This window comes from Uloborus diversus, chromosome 5 (assembly GCF_026930045.1).
Source record: "Uloborus diversus isolate 005 chromosome 5, Udiv.v.3.1, whole genome shotgun sequence".
NCBI classification, from domain to species: Eukaryota; Metazoa; Arthropoda; class Arachnida; order Araneae; family Uloboridae; genus Uloborus; species Uloborus diversus.
In genome coordinates, this window is record NC_072735.1 from 127,174,445 (window position 1) to 127,196,760 (window position 22,316).

Genomic DNA, 22,316 nt, shown 5'->3' on the forward strand with positions numbered 1-22,316 from the left:
TCACAAGAGAATTGAATATGAGGATCAATGGAATTTAAAATAGATAAAGTATCATCAATGCTTAGTTGATCGTAATTCATAAGAACAAAACAGTCATCAACATAGCGAACGTAGAACTGAAAATGTAGTTTCTGAAACAACTTGAGCTCAAAGTAATGTATGTAAATATCACTAAGGATGGGGCTAAGTGGGTTTCCCATTGCCAAACCATCCGACATTGTATAAAATTTACCATTAAAAACAAAGAACATTGCTTTAGACAAGTATGAGTAAGGAAAACTAAATCCTCAATTAAATCCTCAATTAAACCAAATCCTCAATTAAATCCCTTAAAATTTTGCCCAAGTGTTTAGAATCAGCCTGTATCTTACGTTTCTGAAAAATTGGGCCACTGAACTAAAAAAAAAAGTATGGGAACCATTAGATTAAAATTTCTTAAACAAGCTTAAGACAGGTGTGCTTTCCCCCCAATAAAATTCTAATCAATTTCCTTTTTCACAGGAATACGTGTTACATGAATATAAAACACCAGGAAAATGCTGTCCTGACATTTTCAGAATCCAGTGCAAAGATGAAGAAGGAAACATTTACGAAGTAAGGAAGAAAGAGATTTGGAAAATATCATGTTCTATCAATGGGTAGAAAGCTTCATTGAGGCTGTATTATTTTTGATTCACTGTATTTTAATTTGATAATGTTTAACACTCGCAAGCAGCGGCTGATATACAACAATAGCTAACAAACGTACATGAATGAAGAAAGATCATGTTTAGTTAATATGTTGGTTATCGTTCTGAAAATTCAGGAAGATAATGTGATTATCTATTGATCTGTATAGTTTAAGTTTTGTAAGGGACTAAAGTTTTGTAAGAGGATTGTCAAGGACTGTTCTCAAAATCAGTAACACGTGTTCATAAGCATTTGGTGTTCCTATGCTAAGATTTGTAATGAAAATTTAACCATTGTAAGCAACCCCTTTTCCACTCGGGAAACAACTCAATAATTCATCTATATGCCTTTCTGAGTTTTCATAGTAATCAACTTGATTTTTATTGTATTTTTTATTTTTCATTTATTTATTTATTTATTTTTTCGAGCAATCACGATTGCTAATTGTTTTCATTTGACCGTCTGTGATGTTGTGGTTCCTTTTTCAACCCCACCGTCTTCCTCTGGTCTTGAGCACTGTCCCCAGGTAGCCGCTTCTCCTGATCGGTGGCGTCCATGTACGCACACACGCACGCTCATACACATACACATATTCATCTCACCACGTGCAGGCCAGTCATTTCAAATTTTCTAGAGGGAGGGGGGGGGTCAAAGAGTGCAAATTTAATGGAAGTTTCAACGGAAAACAGCAAAAATTACGCCCACCCAAATGTAAATACGAATTTTATTTCTCAAAGCCGAGGTGAGGGGCGATAAACCACCCCCGACACCCTCAATGACAGGCCCAATCACGTGACGTTGGCTGTAAGTAGAGTCCCACTCAACACCCTACACAATCAACCAACCAATTTGGATGTCATGCATTGTGCTGAAGTTTTTTAAAATTATGAATTCGTATCAAATAATCTTGATCTGATTGTAATCTTTACTAATAATAAAACTGAAAGTATGTCTGGATCTCTGTGACGCGCGTAACCTCTAGCCCGTTCAGCAGATTTTCATGAAATTTGGCACAGAATTAGTTTATGGCATGGGGGTGTGCACCTCGAAGCGATTTTTCGAAAATTCGATGTTGTTCTTTTTCTATTGAAATTTTAAGAACTTTTCACCGAACAAATCATCACAACGTGGGCGAGTAAATTACCAAATTATCATAACATGGATTCGTAACATGAGCAACCATAGCAAATTGGCGAGAAATTCATCATACATTATTTGTAAATATACCGGCGAACCAAATGACCTTCTAATTTTCTACTACGAGCAAAGCCGTGTGGGTACCACTAGTTTACTATAAAAACCTTCTCGGTTTTCACGCTTTGCGACATTTTCCTTCAATTTCTGTCACAAGTTTTGCTCATCACTCTGCCGATTGAGCGTGGTATCAAATATTCAAGTTATGGCAGGGCTTTGGCTTTCAATGAATATTAAAAATCCGTTTTAATACTTTACTTATTTTTCCATTATGTTGAAATGTCTCAGGACTCACCACGTGAAGGTAGCAGGAAGTCGTGTTCTCTCCCCCCCCCCTCCCCCACGCAAACACCTTACCCAACCAACCAACAAATTTGTGTGTGACTTTTCTGTTTAAGTGCTTTAAATTCTGACTTAATATCAAATTTTTCATCAAAGATCTTGATCTGAATGTTGTCTACTTAATAAAACCATCTGGGTTTTCATGCCCGCAAACTTTTCCACCATTCTCTGTCACAAGTTTTATACATCTCTCCATTGACTGAGTATAGCACGGAAATTTCATCTTTTCGTTGAAACTTCCATACCCCGAGCACACTTCAACAAGTAATCCAGAATTAGCTGTTAAGAATTCCAGACTCCTCAGTTATTCCCAATGGTTAACTATGATAACTGGGTGTTAGGACTTAATGTTTCCCAAATTAGTTCGATAAGCGTAATGCTGATGCAGGAAAAATTATAGTAAAGACCTAGACCTACGCTCCTGTTTGGTTTGATATTAAGATGCAATACACCGCGAAATACTGTCTGAAGCATATACTAAAGGTCATTCAAACAACTAGACATTTACCGAATAACATTAAAAGAAATCTTTGATTCCGTCATTCATTGAAACTCGTTCTCTTGTCATCCAGAGAATATGTTGAGGCCATGATATTGGACTACACACAGCACACTCGAGAATCAGGCTACAGGAGAATACTGAAAGTCTGAAATGAGCCACCAGGATTCTCCGAGCTTTTATTAATTAATTTTCAAGCCGCAGATTATTCTGAACTTATTAATCGGTTCGAGTGTAAGCTGATACCATCACCATTGTTGTCAAATATGGCAACAGAAGGTTTTGAATTGCATTGGAAGTCAAAGCCCTGCCATAACTCGATTTGATACCATACTAAAACGTTAGAGAAATGTGCAAAACTTGTGACAGAGGCTGCAAGAAATTGTTGCAAGCATGAAAACCCAGAAGGTTTTCATATTAAATTACAATTAGATGAAGAACATTTGACACGAAGTCATAATTTAAAGAACTTCAGCATAATGAATCACACCCAAATTGGTTGGTTGATTGGGTAGGGTGGTGCGCTGGACTCGACTTGATGCCATCGCTACCTGATTAGGCCCATCATTTAGGGAGTGGTTTATTGCCTCCTACCACGGCTTTAAGAAATAGATGTATTTACATTTGGGTGGGCGTGATTTTTGCTGTTTTCAATTGAAACTTCCATTGAATTTGCGCCTTTTGACCCTCAGTCTCCCCCCCCCCGGCAGGAAAATTTGAAATGACGGACCTGCACATGGTGAGTCCTGTAAGTATGGTAAGTATGTAAAACATAAAAACGGATGTTCAATAGTAATTTTTATAGCTTTATGTCTGCTTAAAAACTTTTGAAATAACATGACGTTTACTTTAACGAGCTGATGTGTGCATCACATGACTTCCTTTTACACCAATTTAATGCTATTTCCCTATTATTGCAATTTTAATGGGATTCTCTCTCTAACTCTTTAAATATCACTAGCAATGGCCACATTGAAAGCAGATTTAAAAAAAAAAAAAAATCGCCAAATTTTTCGCCAAGTTGGCGACAAAACTTGGCAACCAAAAGACTGGCGATATATCGCCAAGTGACCGCCAAATTATAACACCACTTGAGTTTGCATCGAAATTAACAATGATTTCCCCCCAAAAAGGTGCAAAAGACCCCTTTAGAAACACCCGAATGCAACCAAAATAGGAGGTGCACAACTAGACCCCACTACGAGTCTATGTACCAAATTTCAACTTTCTAGGACATACCATTTTTGAGTTATGCGAGATACATACGCACATACGCACATACACACATACGCACATACATACAGACGTCACGAGAAAAGTCGTTGTAATTACCTCGGTGATGGTCAAAATGGATATTTCGCGTGTCTATACATTCTTAGGCACTTTTCCGCATGTGGTCGAATCGAAAAAAAAACTCAACATTCATTTGGGGGTGAGCAAAATGGAAATTAAGGGCGATTTTTGAGTGAAAATTTTTTCGCGAATACAATACTTCCTTTTTTGTAAAAGGAAGTAAAAATGGTATTTTAAGGTTTTCTACACGAATTCAAATAATCGACAATGTGCTCCCAATTTTTTTCTATACATTTCAGTAACTACAAAGTGTATTTTTATACTATTAGAAATGAAGTAAATTACTTTTTGAAAAAAAAATACATCTTTAAAAAATGCCGATTTTTTCCAATTTTTTTCTCAACTTGAGGGCTTATGTGCGATTTCAAAACTTAATTATCATTTTTTAAGTTATTTTTCCCGTTATTAGGATGCCAATGCGCAAGTTTTTCGCGCTATTAGAAATTGATTAGGAAAAAATAGTGTTTTTCGACCCACCCTAGTGTGCATAGAGCGTGTGTTTTCAAATTTTTCGAGGTTTTGTAGTGTGTTTTTGCGTCTCACGGCATAACATTTGCATGTATTTTTGAATAGCAATGAAAAATATAAATACCTTGTTTTTCTTACTTTGACGACCTGTAATTCTCCTGAAAGGGCGATAAGTTCCAATCTCATCTTCTGTATGGTCCCTTAAAACTTTGAAATGGAATATCTCCTTGAGTTTTGGTCTCACAAATGTCAAATTTTTTTGTGCCAGCAACAATTTTCAGTGGAGATTATTTCTCTAAATATAAATTGGAGGACCTAGGGCTCGTATAAAAAGTTAAATTTTGTATTTTTTGACTCATTTTTATTTTTGCTTCAAACTTTCAATATCTCAACTCCGCATCTGTTTTGAACTTTTTTGCAATTGGAAGTATGCATCTAGGTCTAACGGTTGCGAAAATAGAGGTCTTGCAGGTTAAAACGGAACACCCTGTATATATAGAGAGAGAAAAAAATGCATACTGAAAAAAACTGCACTCTTATTTTTAGGCCGGTGAACAATGGTCTGATGAAAATGATCCATGCATCACATACTTATGTGAAGAGACTGGAACTGGAGATGTGACGAAAAGCAAGAGCATCATTAACTGTACAGAATGTCCTAAGGTATGAAAACCTTTCAGTTTTTTTTATTAACTGAGCCCATGCTATGCTTGTTCTAGTACCTAAATTTGCACAGATTTTAACGCGAGTTTCATTCAAAGCAAGTCCTAGAGTTAAACTGCACCATGCAAATTTTTAAGACATTGAAAGATAAAATGTTTGTTCACTTGTTAATTTATTTTTTAATTCTTAAAAGTAGAGTTAATTTGGTTTCACGATAGTTTTAAATGATACATTTTCCCATTACAGACTGCAATATTATTTCCGCCTTCGAAAATACTGGGTCAGTGTTGCGGCGTTTGCAAAGTGATGAAATGCGAAGATGACGACATTTTGTATTCTGTTGGCGACACGTGGACCAGCAACAACCACCCCTGCAGAACAGCCGAGTGTGTTAATGAATTCGGTAAAATTAAAACAGTTTACACTCGGCAACCTTGTCCTGCAATTCCAAAGGAATGTCCAAGAGTAAGAAATTTTAAAGTACTTTCTCAAGAAAATACGAAATTGATATTCATTTCAAGCGAAAGAGTTAATCATTAAATAATAATAGTATACGTATGAAAGGACACTTCTAAAATAGCTAATATTCTTAAAATAGCGTTTTCCTAACATTTTCGAACTGTGCCCTTTCTAGTAAATGTGGCTCTTGTTGCAAGAAATACTAGCCTCGTTGTGTCACTTAAGAGAGTTCTATAGCGATCGGGAAAAAAAAGGTCCGATGAAGCAATGCCGGGTGTCTATATTTCAGCAATTACCAACAGGAAAAGCGGGGTTCTGAAACAGGATTATGCAAGACCACCTTGCTCAAATGCTCAAGATAAACTCTAAAAAACTAAACAATTTTTGTGGGATGCCTCACCCAGTATACTTACCCGAGATTGCTATCTCCAGATATTTTGCTTTAAAACGAAAATTGATTTTTTATGAATTCTCTCATTGTACATTTGCCCAGTAGATAGCAAAAGATGTTTTTAACGAGCTAAAAAACACGATTAATGAAAAATAAAACTTTGTCAAAATTTATGTTTGAAAGAAAAGCATTACTTTCTAGTCCCCTTAATATCACTGTGCAGCAAAAAAAAAAAAAACTTTCAAAATGTTTCCAGGGGTGCCCACCTAGTGGGGGGGGGGGTCATAGCGCAGACTGCAGCATTGAAATTGTAAGAGGGGATTTTGAGAGGTATTTTTCTCATTTTTAGGGGGGGTCTTCACAATATTTGAGGGGGTGCGCCCTTGATCTTAGGGGGCTGGGCACCCCTGATGCTTCTGACACTATTCGCGCCGATTCTTATGAAAAATGACTCCCTGATTCCAGGGCCAGATTTAGGGGAGGGCAGGCGGGGCAATTGCCCCAGGGCCTCCACAACAAAGGGGCCCCCACAATAAAATTTTTACAAAATATCCTAACTTTCACTGGTCAGCAAATTTTACGTTTTTTCTCCCAGACATTTTTTTTTTTTTTTTTTGTGTATTTCTACAAAGAATGCTTGCACAAAAATAATATTATTATCGATATATCAGAAAGCCCTGATTGCAAGTATCCATTTACTATCAATTTTTTTATTTAATCGAGCATTTCAGTGGCAATATATTTTTTTTTATTCATTTAATTTGTAATTTGTACCTATGAGTTAAAGAAAAATAAAGTAAGTAAAAAAAAATCCGAAAAATGGTTAACTTTGCAGGTCATCCTTACAACTTCTCGCTTCTTAAGCTCAAAATTTAAAAAATTATTTGACGAATGGAAGTTTTTTAAATCGAAAATATTGGATATATACATATATATCAAAATATTTGGATATATAAAAGCATCTTATATTTTCGAAAATATGATGATCTTTCGAACCTCGATTAGGGACCTCCACTCCTTCGTTGCCCCGGGGACTCCACACTTCCAAATTTGGCTCTGCCTGAATCCAAATATGGCCACTGTTTTCGCCTATCACCCACCCTTTTTCCCCTTATTTTCCAGTTTTCGAGAGTTTCGTTGCCTTTTTTCTTTCTTTTTTTTTTTTTTTTTTTGAGGGGAAGATAGCATTATTTTAATCTTTAATCTTCTTCTGAAGGGCTAGATAAGTGAAAAAGTTCAAAGTGAAAAGTTCAAAAGCATGGACATTTGTAGCAAGGAGGGAGACTCATGGGGATATCCCTCCAAAAATATTTGAAAAAAAAAATTTTTTTTTTACTTATTTTTCGGTGAAAACCAGAGTTTCGGCCTCACACTGATGAACCACAAGTTCAAAACATTTTCACTTGGTTTAAAAAAAATATCTTGGAAAGCATTGCATGTTGCATACGAGTTACATCGCAAATTCCCAGTAAAAATCTCGTATTTTTTATATTTATTCAAGTTACATTCACAGATATAATCAAAATTGAAAATGATTTCTGTTTTGCTCATTATACCTTACAAAATATCAAAGAGGTCAATATTTATTTTTTACAGGACAAAATTGTCCAGGATGAAACTGGTTGTTGTGAAATATGCAATATTACAAGTGGTAAGCTTTGTCTCTGCATAAGTTCGTTTGTTAATATGAATAAAATATAAAAATGTTTTTTAATTCTAAAAAGTATTTCTATAAGCTTGGATCGCGCTAAAAAGTATAAAATAATCTTAGTTATATGATTTCTCGACTGCAACACCCAAAATTGAAGTTGATTTTAATATATGTATGTTTATGTTAATTCTTAAGCAACCAATAAAATTAAAAATTTGAGAGAAGAACTAGGCAGTATACAGCTCTGTACAAATAGCATTTATTATGCAACATATATTTCTGCTCTCAAACTTCTTCATCCTTTCAGGCCACCAGTGTTTCTTATAAACTAAATGTAAATACAGTAGGCTCTCTTTTTGACGACGATCCATTTAACGACGTCTTTTCACAGTCCCAGACGGTCCACTATAGTGTTAAAAGCCTATTTAAGGACGCTTTCTACTTAAGGACGATTTTTTGTGGTCCCTTGAAAGTTGTTAAACAGAGAGCCAACTATATACTCTATACTGAAATAAATTTCACCTCAATTATTAAGTATGTGAAAACCCTTCAACTTGTAGTTTAGTCATTAATTTCTTCAAAGTTTCGGTGCTGTTTGTAAACATGTCAAAAATCGATCATGAAAGAGGGCAGATTGAAGCAATTTTTTCAACAGGAATAAGTAGTTGTTTGTGCTAAGCGAAAAAAAAAATAGGAAGATCCAAGAAATAATTTTAGGATGTCATTTTGACAGTGGACGATGAATATTAGAAAATTTTGAAATAATCGCCGAAAGTCTGAAGTAAGAAAAAAAGTTTCAGAGGTGGGGATATAAGAGCATATCAAAACATACTGGAATTGCAGTATAATATCCGAACACAATAACCCGAATTAATAACTACTGTCAAAGTCACCCTATGTTTAATGAATGGGTCCATTCCAAAACATGAACCATTTTACAAAATGTGAAATATTTTTATGAAAATAAAGATATTTATTGCCAAAATACTCTTTATTTCAGAAATCAGCTGTAGCACTGGACCAATACCTGTAGATGATACCATAGGTTTTTTTACATATAAAGACATACATCGCGGAGGAATATGTGTTAATGAGAAACCAGTGCCTAATGTCCTAAAATGCTCCGGTGCCTGTCACTCCAGCTCCTATTATTCATTAGGTGAGTGTTAATAATAAATGATCCAAACATTAGACATGTTTTAATGTCTGTTACCTTTGTTGTGTGTGTTTTGCCACTCAGTATTACATTTATTCATTATCGCCTTGCAAAAAACAATATTTCTAACAGAAAATCTACTAAGGTTCTCAAATGTTATTTGACGGAATAAAGGAGACAAAAAGATGTGATAAAATAAATTTTACAAACAGAAATATCATATCCCACGTTATACATAATGAAGTTAATCCAAAGCATATGTTATTTGTTTTATTTTGATACATCTAGTTGTTTAATTATCTTCTAGAGGAAGGAATTTAGCAGAATTTTGATTATGATGTCCAATACCACCATCAAAAATGTTGATGCTTTAGAACCCATTAATTTATGGTCAAAAGAATAATGTGAAGTCCATTAATAGTTCATTGATAAAAGTTATCTATAAAATATTTTAAATTAAAGTGCATTTAATTCTATATGCATAATTTATTTTTAACTTAAAAAGAAAAAACTAAGTGGACTTAGTGAGAGACATTTGTAACAGTAGTAAAATTTATATAAATTTTTAACACAATTTATCCAGAAATAATAAATAGCAAAAAGCGGTTATTCAATAAAAGGATGTTGCGGCTATTGACCCCATTCAATTCGGAGAAAAAGTAGTTTGTTATTGAAAAGGATCTATTGGTCAATGAAAATTTGGATTTTCAGGTTCACTCCTTTCTATCTCATGAAAGTGCACTCTGCACCATTCAGACAACATATCTTTGCAACTCCTAATTTAAAATTTGCTTCAAACTTCCAGTAAATTTTCCCTTTTTTTCACCAAAACCAATGAAAGTCAACCATTCCCGTTAGCTGGAAAAATATTGACACTCTTCCCTATCTATCTTAAGAAAATGAAGTACATAACTTCTTGTTCTCATTATTAACTTTATTCTATACTTAACGTTAAAGCCATTTATAAGTAACAAAATATTTACTGAAAAATGATTTTTATGTTTCATAAGAAATTTAAAATCTAATTTGTTGTTTCGTTACTTGTTTTTTGCTTTCGAAAAATGTGCGACTAGAAAACGACCACAGATAAATTTGCTGCTATTGTCATCTGGCGACTAGGAATATTTCCGAATCTCGATGTAATCTTTATTTTATAAGACAAACGTACAAAAAAAAATGATCCTCGAAAGATTTTCCCCCCAATCTCTTCTTTTTCCCGTAACTGAAGCATGCTCTTGTTCAATAACACAATTTCTAGAGAATTTTATGAAGCCTGAAATATTTTCAAAATTTGTTACTCATCCCACTCCCTTTTTCAAAAAATAAATAAATAAAACTGCAAAGCTTCCTGCAACTATCAAGTTAGTGAAAACACTAGAGCAGCCAGAATTGATCTTCTGGGAGGGGAATGTTCTGACAATCTTTATACGTATATTTACGACCATGCTAGGATTGTCATGTATGTTAAACAAGTTATCTGATTCTTTGGTTAAAACCAAGGGATTAGAGGGAAGGGACCCTCAAAATGCTACCCTCACAGTGCCACTGAATGAAAAAAATATCCAAATACCATGATTTTTCAATTTCATATCCTATTTCTTTCAGAGGACGGCGAGTTCAAGGATATGTGTCAATGCTGCAAAGTCAATGTAACAATAGAACGTACCATCGAACTTCGATGCCCTAATGGAAACAACATCTTTAAAACTTTCTTACAACCAGACACCTGTCAGTGTTCAAAATGTGCTCCAAAAGAAACAGTATCTACAACAGAAAAAAGCGAATTCAGACCTTCATTTGAATCAAACCCTTGGGTTCAGTCTGTAGACAAGGGAGACTTTCATCCACAGAAATCATGGGAGCCAAGTGACTTTGACTTTGCTCAAAAGCCATATGACATTCGTGAAAAGTACACACAACAAGAAGCGGTGGACACTGGTTTTGGAGAAAGCTGGCCATTTGAACAAAACCAGATTCAACAGCAACTGGATGATGACAATTACTAAATGAAAAAACAAGTTCAATGACTTATCCTTCACTTTCTATTTATTTCATTATACTTTGTATTTCTTTTAAGAAGTGCAAAATTTTAAAAAATAAATTTTGTGTCAATACTTAAAATATTCTTTCAATCCTATTCCTTCCTACAAATGAATAATTATAATCAATATGTATCAGTTGAAAAAATTATGTTTACTTCCTAAGTTTGATATTATATTTAACTTATCTAAACTTATACACATTTTAAGAGAAAATATAAGGTTATAGTTGAGAGAGAGAGAGATAGATAGCACACATAGTGTACTCAAACTATCAAACGTATCATAAAAATGTTAAAATCTAGTCATAAATTAAATACCAACACTTTGGATACTTGAATGTCCCACAGAAGTATATAAAATCTGTAAATTGTTTCACATAATGATTGCATTGTTTAGAAAAGGTATTATTCTTTATTTCTTTGATTATTTTAGAGCTAAAAAAGTTCTGTATTAATTTTCAGACTTCAAAAAGAGTTCAAACGAATAAAAGAATCAAGAGATTTAATGTTTTCAGGTGAAGAGAAATCAGTATAGTGTGATGTGTCCATATATAGGGGAAAAGAGGGCACACATGTGAACAATTTTTTTCATTTCTTAATTTCTCAGAAAATATTATCAATTTTTCACAGAAAAAGGGTGCTCGTAATTGAATAGTCTTTTCTTTGTGCCATAGAATTTTTTCAGAGTTAAAAGAAATATATTTCTATACTCTATAGAATTAAAAAAAAATGTCTTCAATTGTTCACACGTGCCCCTATAGGGGGGTACATGTGAACAAGCTTGGGGCGCATGTGAACATGGTTTTAAAATGCAGGACGAGCATCAGATTTCAACAAAAAACCTGTTATAATGAAACATATATGTGTATACCAATTACAGTCAAGGGTTTGTAACCTATACTGTGTCAGTTTGATTTGTACAGAAACTGTCATTAAGAAAATATTTTTTCTAACTTATATAACTCTGCTCACTGTCAAATTTTGAAGTTTCATAGCATGTTCAAATCACTGGATCGACAAGAAAAAATCTTAAAAGACTAAACAACACAAAGAATATTTTATTATGTTAAGTTTATTATTGTTATGTAGTGTGTTTAAGCTTCATACAGAATATGATAAATTTTAAAATCATTCTAAAATTGCATTTTTTGTTAAAGGAAAAAACTTTGTCTTTCGTTTCTTTGCAAATATTATGTACCACTAAATTTTTGGCAAACTATTTAGTAGTTAAAGGATTTAAAAAATAAAAAAAGCAAAATAAATAATTAATAATTATGTAATAATAATTAACAATAAATTTACAAACTGATTGCATCAAAATAATAATTATAAATCTTTACATCTCTTTAAACACTTATAATATGCTTGCACGAACATTTATATTGCGGAGAGGATATGGGAAGCGTTCACAAGTGTCCCGTCATCCACCTTAGAACTAATTTTCAAAAATAAAGAATTTTTAATTTAACTTCAAAATTTAAAAATAGCCATAAATTTACGTGAATGTTCATATGATTTGCAATAATTAAATTCAGCTTATTAGTTTAAAATATGTTTTTACATGATGAAGACTGATAAAAGTACATCAGCATCTGCCAAAACAAAGAAGTTGTGCTCTGAAAGTTTGGTTAAGAAGACTGGTACTGCCATTACTTGAGAATTTAAGAATTTTTGCTTGACGTTATCCTAGTAAAACATACTATGTTCACACGTGCCCCCTTTTCCCCTATCTTCCATAGTTTTTTTATTATTATTTTTTCCAATATTCCTTTAAAATTTCACAGTTCTAGGCTGCTTACGTTTAACTTTGAAATTGGTTTCCTAACTTTAAATATAAACAAATCAGTTTCATAATCATATTATTTAGTTTTCTTTCAGACAAGGATTCATTAACATTCAAAGTTAACAAATCAATTTTAAGGTTGAACTTAAACAAGCATTGAACAGTTGATTTTAAAGGAATTTCTTTATAGTAAATAAAAGTAAGGTTTAAAAGAAATTCTGGAAGGGAGTCTGTGGCAGACCTGCGTCCAGGAGACCCCATAGCACCTTCAGCCTTGAAATTTTAAACAAAATTACTTCGAACCCCGGTGGTTTGCACTTAGGATTTGTTTTTTAAATTTCAAATTAGTTTTTTTGTAATTAATTTTTTTGAGCCCAAATTTCGCATAAATTGCATACTATTGCCAATTTAAAGGGGTGAAAAATTACTTGCACGTATTAGTAATATATATCGTTGGAAAGGGTAGAATTTTCCACATTCCACACAATTTGTTTCAATGCCCTAACTTACATACAGCGTTAATTATTTGTGTTTTTAGCTCGAACTTTTTTAGGCTTTGCAAAAATTTAGGCACTACTTTCTTCATTAAATCTATCAGTAAAAAGCGAAGGAATTGTCCTACAGTTTTCTTTATGACACCATTGGAAAGAGCAGTTTTTTTTACTTCAGATCTAACTCGACCAATGCCCGAAAAACTAGACTTCTATCTCCTTAGGAAAAAAAGTTAAAAGCCGTAAAAAAAATCAAATTCGAATAATCTAATCTCCATTAAAATTATTGACATATTCATCAGCCATATTTACGTCTTTTCGATTCGCTTTTTTCTTTTTTCTTATTCACAAATTTTAAGAGTTTCGACTTTAACGGAAAATCTTAGGCTCAATACAATTCAAGCCCTGAACTAAAGAGCAAAATATATTCCCAGAGACCACAAATATGAAAGCGACTTTTCAAACGTACAAAACTAGTTTGCAATGCTCAAGAGTCCCTTAGCCCTTATGGCTCTGCAAATTGGTACAAGTTATTTTGAAACCCGGCGAAGGGGTGCTTTTTGTTCCAAAGGGAGCTCATAATGTGTTTTTAATCTGTTGCTTTTTAATTGACGATTTAAATCTTTGTGAATGAAATAAGATTGGGAAACAATCTTCGGGGATTGGTAAGCGTTAGCGAGCAAGGGGCAGAGCCCCCTAATATTCAAAAAAAATATATGAAAGATTTTTAAGGACAATATATAGCCTATGGCACTCAGTAATTATGTAGCTTTGAAATAGTGAAGGAATTTTTCAAATAGCTGTAGCAGTTCCAGAGATTACCCATGATATATAAACTTACAAAATCTGCTCTGTCTCTCTATTTATACAGTAAGCTCCCGATTATCCACGGAATAGGGTGATACGGTAACAGCGGATAAGCGAAAACCACGGATATTCTGAATAGCGGGTAAAAATAGGATACTTAGTGTATAGCATAGCTAAACAATATTAATAACACTCACACACATTTTAATTATGCCAAAAAATATATGTGAATCTAAAAGTGAATAATAACACAATTATAAGTTTTTTTAAAAAAAAATGTGAAAAGACTGTTGAAAGTTTACTGTATAATTTAGTACAGACTACAAGGCGACGCCCACTGCTCGCCAAACCTTATTTACCACTTTCAGTGGGGTGACAATTGATAATTTAAATGCTTATCAGTGTGCCAGGACATCCCTGAAAAATTTCAGGACATTCTGAGGAATGTATGTTTGACCCCTAAAGGATGAGAGGGATGAGATAGGGCAGAATTGCTTTGCCTGGATGTCTTGTATCGAATAGTACCAGTATTTACTTGGTAGACATTGCCAGTCCGGAGGAGATAGGGTTACAGGCATACTCACAAATACATACACACAGACGAGCACAGGTTTTAATAGTATAGATTTATAAAAAACTAATAAAATGACAAGCATTGCAAAGAAATGAATTATTTCAAAACAGGATGAATATTTACATAAATGAATTCATTCACTTGCAATTGTGTTACACATTCATTTAGACATTAAAGCTTCAATTATTTAACATACTTTTCCATAAATTTCTTATGGAAACTAGATCTCAATGTATCATTGATGAAAGGTTTCTCCTTCCTATCTGGTTCTTCTATAGCACAATTTTTGAAAACAACATCATCATCCCATCTCCTTTTAACTTTGAACTCGGCCGGTTTATTGTTCAAAAGTGGGTTTCCACTTAAAATATTTTCAGTCCTAATACGCTCCTCTTGTGCTTTTCTTTCTGCTTCCTGAAAGGGAATATGCATCATAAACATATGAACAAAACTCAAATAAAATGATGAGAAGAATGATGATGATGTTAAAATGAAAGCATAATGCCTTTGATAACTGTAAAGTGAACATCTTTTTAAATACAAGCAATTGCTGTGCAAAATTCAAATTCAAACTTTTCCTTATTTCATGAGTATTGATAATTTCCAGCATTTTGAATTAATTTATCTTTGTCATTAGAATAGGCACACTTGGCAATACAATGCTATTTTTACTTACAAGCAATTGGATTGCAAAACTCAAGTTCAAACTTCTCCTTATTTCATGGCATTGATAATTTGTTTCGTAAGGTTGGCAAGCGTGCATATTGTCACCTCAGAGCAACAGTAAGATATCTAATCCCAGGAATAACAGTATGATATCTTACTGTTGCTTTGACATTTCTGTAGGGGTTAGTAGTCACTACTAAATACAACTGTTTTAATACTGTAGCCAGCAAATAGAAATTTAAACTGATTCTTTTTTTTTAGATTATGCTATCATTCAATGAATTTTTTTTTTTTTTTTTAAATAATTAAGACATTATCAATGACGCTGATTCCATAGAATTTGATCTGAAACATTTTTAAAGATGTAATTATTCACTGATAATGCCATTGGATCTGGTATTTTAGTTAGGCAATATACTTTCAACAACTTATGTTTTATTCCAAGTTATTGCTACAATTTCTAAAATGAGCCTTAAAGTATATAAATAGTAATCAGCCCTTTGCACTCTGCTGTCTCCTCTGAGGGCGTCCTCTCAGAGAAGAGGCATCACAATTTTTGCATAAACACTTCGTTGTCCCCTCTGAGAGGACATTAAATTTTGTTGCTGATTCTGGAGAATCAACTTATTCCAGTGCAACTTTTTCAGTTTTAGTTTTAAAGAAACACAGACCAATAACATATAATCGAGCTTGTGAGAAATCTTATAAATTTGGTTGAGAAGGGATTGGGATTCATGAAGACTTGAAGTGTGAAGAGTTAAATTGATGCATAAACAGTTTCTTAGAAAAGCAAAGTGATAACAATTTTTTTTAATTATAGATAACAGTAACAATGCATGTATGAGAAGAAACATACAGTGAAAAATGTTTAACATGAAACTATCACAACTTAAATAATTTTTTTCGTTTCAAGAATTTCAATTGAACTGCAAACTATAATGTTTGGATCACTACGCCATTTTGTGTTGACCGATTTTTCATACTAAGAGTTTTTGTGCTCAACTTATTCCTCTGTAGGTGCAAGTTTTAACTTAGACACACACATATAATTACGTACAGGCGACGCTCATTATAATGACAACACATTATGAAGACCATTCCATTATAACCACCAGTGATAAAATCCCCCACTTTGTCCCTATGAACAAACTATATGTTAATTTGCTTGTAATCCGATTCAAAGACTAAATTCAGCAAGCACTTTCCAGAAAAATTGCAATTAGGGAACCAATAAAAAATTAGATAAAAAAATTTCTTTTGATCATCCTTCATTAAGGAAAGCAATAAATTTCACAAAATAACTTACTTGCTATGTTCAGTTATTTTACAAAATTTCTTTTAAATATCACTTATATTCATGAAGATTACGTACTCCTTTTAAAAATGCCAGATTTCTTTGGTAGGTTTTAACTCATAACAGGCAGAGTTTTATAACAAACTATATTAAACTTTCAAAAAACTTGACAGCATGCATAATAAACCTTACACAGAAGTTTAAAAACAGAACATTGAAAATTTGATAAAATATGAGCATTTATAGCAATTAATTTTACTGCACATGTGCAAAAGGTAGCAGTTAAAAGCTTCCATAATTTTGTAGCCAACTGAATGCGGCAATAATTTGTGTCTAACATCATAAAAACTTAGAAAGATATTCATGACTTGGTGAGGTCAATAGTTTTCAGATAGGTACTGAATTGCATGGGATTGTTCACAAATCAGTAAAACTTATTCATTACACTTTGATTTGTAATAAGAACTGATTGTTGTGTTTAGTCCTTTCTATCTATCTACTAACACTTTAGATAATTGATATAACACTCCAACGATATATTTAACTGGAATGTTTTTAAACATTGAAATATATTCACAAAATTATGAAGCCATAAATTGCTAACTTTTCGACATGTTTATCATTTTCAATGTTCTTATATTAAACTTCAAAACAATATTTCTCCTGTACACTCTCAAGTTTTCGAAAGTTTAGTAATGTTTGGTGGGAACTTCTACCTGTTATGAGACAAAAACTAGAGACGTAAATTGGTATTTTTGAAAGAAATGCAAAAAGTTTCACGTATATGAAGAGATAGTTTTACAAAATTATACGGAGTAACTGTGTTTAGCAAGTAAAATACTTTGTAAAAATTACACATTTTTACAATACAGGATGATTTTTTTTGTCACTTTGCCATTGATCTTGTGAAGGTAAATGAAGTGCAAATAAATTTTTACTCAAAAGTGAGGCCAGCATATACTTTACAAGACAAAAGTTGCAGAAAACTCTTCAGGCATATCTATTTCAATTTGGGAAAATGTTCCTCATTGAAAGTGCGTAAATACTTTTGGCTATACAACACAGAGTTTGTTGTATAGCAGAGCTGTATTTATGGGATGGGTTTTTAGGGCTGAAACCCCCTCCGAAATTTTTCAGAACTATTCCAAAAAACACTTCTAATTAATTATATTATTTTAAAAATTGTTATTACCATTTAATTTTTTATTTGTTTTTCAATTTCATTTGAAAATTGAAATAATTGTTAGTGAATAACCGTACAAATTCAGTGCTTTACTTGCATTTATTTTTAATGTAGTTACTGCAAACATCATTTCTTACAAATCAATACAGCATTTTTCTTCAGATTTTGAATACCGCTATAAACACACCAACATTCCTTAAATTTCAAAGCACCAAACTCTATACTTAACACAGTTTATTAGTTTCATAAAATATGAATTTAAGAAGTACTACTTAGAATACATGTATAGGATTCAGGGTTGGCTTTCTGCCAGCAGAAACTTGTTTTTGCCGCGCCAGTGGCAGAAACTGGTTATAACCGGTAAAAACAGGCAGAAACTGGCAAAAACTTAAAAGCGTCTTTAAAAAATAAAGTCTTTACGAAATGATATTCGTTTAAGTAAACAAAAAAAAAACTTAAGTTCATCATTGCAAAAAATAAAGTCTTATGATAGTGCCCTTGATTTAGTTTAGAAAGGGAAATTTTCAATTGCAGATGCTCGTAATATTTGGATTAATCTAACAAAGGATGAAAATCATATAGGTTCTTAGGAAAGAGGAGTAACATACAGAATTAAACAGGCCTTACTGATTGTAATTTGCTTGCTAATATGCTTAATCTAAATTGCTTGCGATTGAAATTATCATGAGCTTCAAGAACAAAGTGTCAGAATTTTACTTGCCAATATTAACCCAGATTTTGTACACAGTGTCAAAAATTGGCCCCATTTCTTGAAACTTATCTTTCCAGTCATTTTTACCACTACCCCAGTGACTACATAGCGGACCATTTTAAAAAAATATACAATAGATGAAAGTTTCGCGAATATTGCTTGTACCTTATGCATTGCCGGCTAGCTCTTTTGTTGCTAGAATATTCTAAAATTTCTCATTCATGCATATTAACTTGTGAACCTGTTTAGATTTTTGAAACCATCTTTTCTAAGAGGCAACTGCAAGGTCCAAACAAGGCGACATTAGATTTTGAATTGTGATAATATTGCAATTAAAGTGTGCTTTGGTTAACAATTAATTTTTGTAATTTTGTGAGTTTTTGCCAGTTCTTCTGCCGCAGATGTGGCAGAAAGTGGTTTTTGCCATGCCAGTTTTAACCGGTTTCTATCAGTAGCCTGCCTTGGCAGAAACTTGCCAGCCCCGATAGGATTACACGTATCTATTCTTTTGAGACATTGAATATTTAACTGAGGTGGAGTATTGTGCACACATCAGATTTTTTCCCTCATTTAATATATGCATCACTTTTAACATTAGCTCATGCTAATAGCCTTAAAGTAGCATCCTCTCATTTAAATGACTTATTTTAACAAAAAGAAATTGAATATCGAATTGAAATCAAAATTATTGATCATATAGTTTCACAAGAAATGTGTTAGACAAAACCCTCTTTAAAACAAAATGCCCTGATTTAGAGTACACTTAAATGCAAAATATTTAGAGCATATTGTTGTTGAAATAAATACGAATCACATCATACGTTTAAAGTAAATCTTCACAAAAATACTAAAAATTTGAAACACTTTTAAAAACTTAAATATGGCATCTTATGTGCTACAATACCTTTCGAGCTTCTTCTTGGGCCCGCTCTTTTTTTATTTGATTTAATTCTGCCATTAGATCTGCAGTGTCATCTTCATCACTATCATCACTTTCATCATCCTAACAGAAGAAACAAAATATCATTTCAAAGTTTTAACTTTATAGCATTGTTTAGGCATACTATGCATTAAAAGTTAGAAATAAAACAGTAAATAAACACAAAAGGTTTCATAATAAACAATTCCTATAATGTGCACCAGGAAAAATTACCTACATGTAAACACACAAAATTACTGTAAATGTAAAAAATAAATGCAAAATAAGTAACAAAATATGAAATGGACTAGGTGACGGGAATCAACCACTGGTCTTGTGGACTATTGAATTCTATTTCATGGAGGCTCAAAGCAGTTTTCAGTGGTCTCAGACCAGTGGCTACCAGCAATTTCGAACTCTGTCCATGGAAAAAAGCATAAGAGCCAAGTTCCTAAGAGCCCCCAAGAAAATTAAGCTTTGAGTGCAACTACTGCTCCAAGCTCACAAAAAGAAATACACAACAGAGTCCTGTGAAATACCAAAAAAATTAAGCCCCAAGCCAAACCACTGCTCTGGGATTTCAGCAACACTATAAGATGCAAGTAATTTTAGTAGTATTTGAGCTTTTTACAGAGAGATGATAGTAATACCAATTAAGTAACAAAAAATCTTGTCACAATTTTGCAAGTTTTACAAATAAATTCTTTCATGCTTTCCGATTTATTTACAACATTCTTTGGCGTTCAGAGCATAAAACCCATAAATTTAACAGAATGACTTTTCTTCTCTTTTCCTTTTACATAAACCTAAAACATGATTTTTTTTATTAAAAAAGGCATATTTTTAGGAGCATTGACAATGAACATAACTACATTCTGTTGAACAAGAAAATGGTGTATGATGCTGTCTAATAGAAAGAAACCATCAAGCAAACAACTCTCGTATTTCAAGCATATAAAAACTCAACACACTTGACAGAGCATGATCCAGTAACGATCACAATGGCAAGAATGGCAAGAATCACTTTTACAATGAAACCACATGAAGTATTTAGATAGATCAGATTAAGTCAATCTTTTATTACACATAAAGTGGCACTATCAAGATTCATCAATCAAGATCAACATCATGGTAAAATAACATTAAAAACTGAAACACAAACTTTTTAAGTTAAATTTCCCTTTAAAAATTTTCAAATTCCAGAAATAGCAAATGTAAAGAATGTGGTTACATTAGTTTAAGATTCAAGGTTGATAAGGGACTCAAGTAAAATTTTCTGAAGACAGTGTGAAATTTTCGGAAGCTATGAGGAAGCTCAACCCTACCAGTAAAAACTGTTCAAATATATGCATACAAAAATCATTGGGAGGGGGGGGGGGAACAGATTTATTTTTTTCCTTCAATCATTTTTTCAGTTTCAATATGTGATGTCAGTCCAAAATTTTCGGAATTTTCTGAAATTTTGGATCACAAACATCCCTATCAAGGTTAAACAGCAAAAAACTGCATTATCATTTTTAATACTGAATATTCAGTTTAAAAGGAATCTTAAGTATTTGAAAATTATTTTCAATTATTTTGATTAATTCCGATTCAAATGTATTTACTAATTTAAAATAATTTTCCAAATAACTTATACCATTATCACCATTAAATTTTTCACTAAAAATGAATTCTAAGCATAACAGAGGGAACATCAGACTTAGATTTTGCTTCAAAAAAACACACAGCACTTTTTAAGACTAAAAAAATACAGCCAAACTTGTTATTTTAAAGAACAATGTTTAGTAAATTGACCTAAAACTGAAATTACATTCTCATTTAACCTCCATAATTTAACGTAACAGAGGGGACAAAAGATATCAACACCATTTGACGTGCACTATGATTTATGTAAAAGTCTGTGAATTGGAGCTCTTTAAAAAAAAACTTGTTATTTTTTTCCTAAGTCAGAATGTTTCAAAGTAATAATATCATACATAGAAAGGTTTAAATCAAAAACTCATTTTATATGAATGTGAAAAATAGGGTATACCAAAGGGGACATGAGGTGTAACAGAGGTCTCAGAAACCTTTTAACACTTAGAAAACTTTTAGAATTTTAGAGGCCTTAGAAGGTGGATAGCTTACGAAATTGTACTGCATTAAAACAGAACATCAAAGTCAAAAATGACTTTGTTGTTTAAAGTTTGATTAAGAAAACTCCTGAACCTTCTGAGTAGTTGATCTAGGTACATGTACTGCTAGTCTAGAAAATATAACTTTTAGTATGAGTTGCACTGTTGCTAATTAAGTAAATTATATTGAAAGAACAAAAAAAATAAGTCCAAAACTGTCTATAACATCTAATAGTAAAAGGTGATAAATATTTAAATGTCTCATTCAGGGATGTGCCAGCTGAAATACACTTTTGGAGCAATCTCAGGCACAGGAAAATAGTGACTTTAGAGCAGTTTGGATCAGGAAAATAGTGACTTTGGAGCAGCTTGGCTCAGGAAACTAGTTAAGTAGTAGCAGTTTGGCTCATCAAAAAGTTAGTTTTCTATAAACTTGGAGCATGAAAGTAGTGTAATTGGAGCAGCAAAAAGTATGTTTTGAAGTAAGGAACTACTACACACTACCATTACATATATATACACACACACAATGAAATAAAATTCTGTGCTATTCTTAAACATTTGCTTGAAGGTGAAAAAAAAAGCGTTAACACATTGTGCACGATTTCTTACGCTAAATATGGAATTTAATTTATATATGATGAACTTGTAAAGGCATAAAAATAAATTGAAATTACCACACAACATGCATTCAATTTAAAAAAAATTAATTAAAATGTTAAGCACAAATAAATTTTTATTTTAAAGTAGTTAAGACATTTCGTCATATAATTTTTTGCATGATTATCAATTAAACAATTCTTTTCTCGAAGTAAATATGTTATTTGACCTCATACCTATATCAGGGATGTGCTGAATAAAACTCGCTTTTGGAGCAATCTTGG

At 32.6% G+C, this 22,316-nt stretch overlaps 2 protein-coding genes across 2 annotated transcripts in view; one reads left to right on the plus strand and one right to left on the minus strand.

The window, feature by feature from the left end:
- The window catches only part of LOC129223130 (uncharacterized), a 408,522-nt gene extending 397,565 nt beyond the window's left edge, over positions 1-10,957 (plus strand). The window contains exons 84-89 of the mRNA XM_054857696.1: positions 502-594; positions 5,072-5,188; positions 5,435-5,653; positions 7,635-7,689; positions 8,690-8,848; positions 10,451-10,957. Of these exons, the coding sequence (XP_054713671.1) occupies positions 502-594; positions 5,072-5,188; positions 5,435-5,653; positions 7,635-7,689; positions 8,690-8,848; positions 10,451-10,851 (1,044 nt within the window). The 3' untranslated portion in view covers positions 10,852-10,957. The remainder of the gene's footprint in view (positions 1-501; positions 595-5,071; positions 5,189-5,434; positions 5,654-7,634; positions 7,690-8,689; positions 8,849-10,450) is intronic.
- A 3,609-nt stretch (positions 10,958-14,566) lies between these two features.
- The window catches only part of LOC129222054 (spliceosome-associated protein CWC15 homolog), a 32,213-nt gene continuing 24,463 nt past the window's right edge, over positions 14,567-22,316 (minus strand). Inside the window, exons 5-6 of the mRNA XM_054856477.1 lie at positions 19,301-19,399; positions 14,567-14,955 (exon numbers count right to left, since the gene is read on the minus strand). Coding sequence (XP_054712452.1) covers positions 14,725-14,955; positions 19,301-19,399 — 330 coding nt within the window. The 3' untranslated portion in view covers positions 14,567-14,724. The remainder of the gene's footprint in view (positions 14,956-19,300; positions 19,400-22,316) is intronic.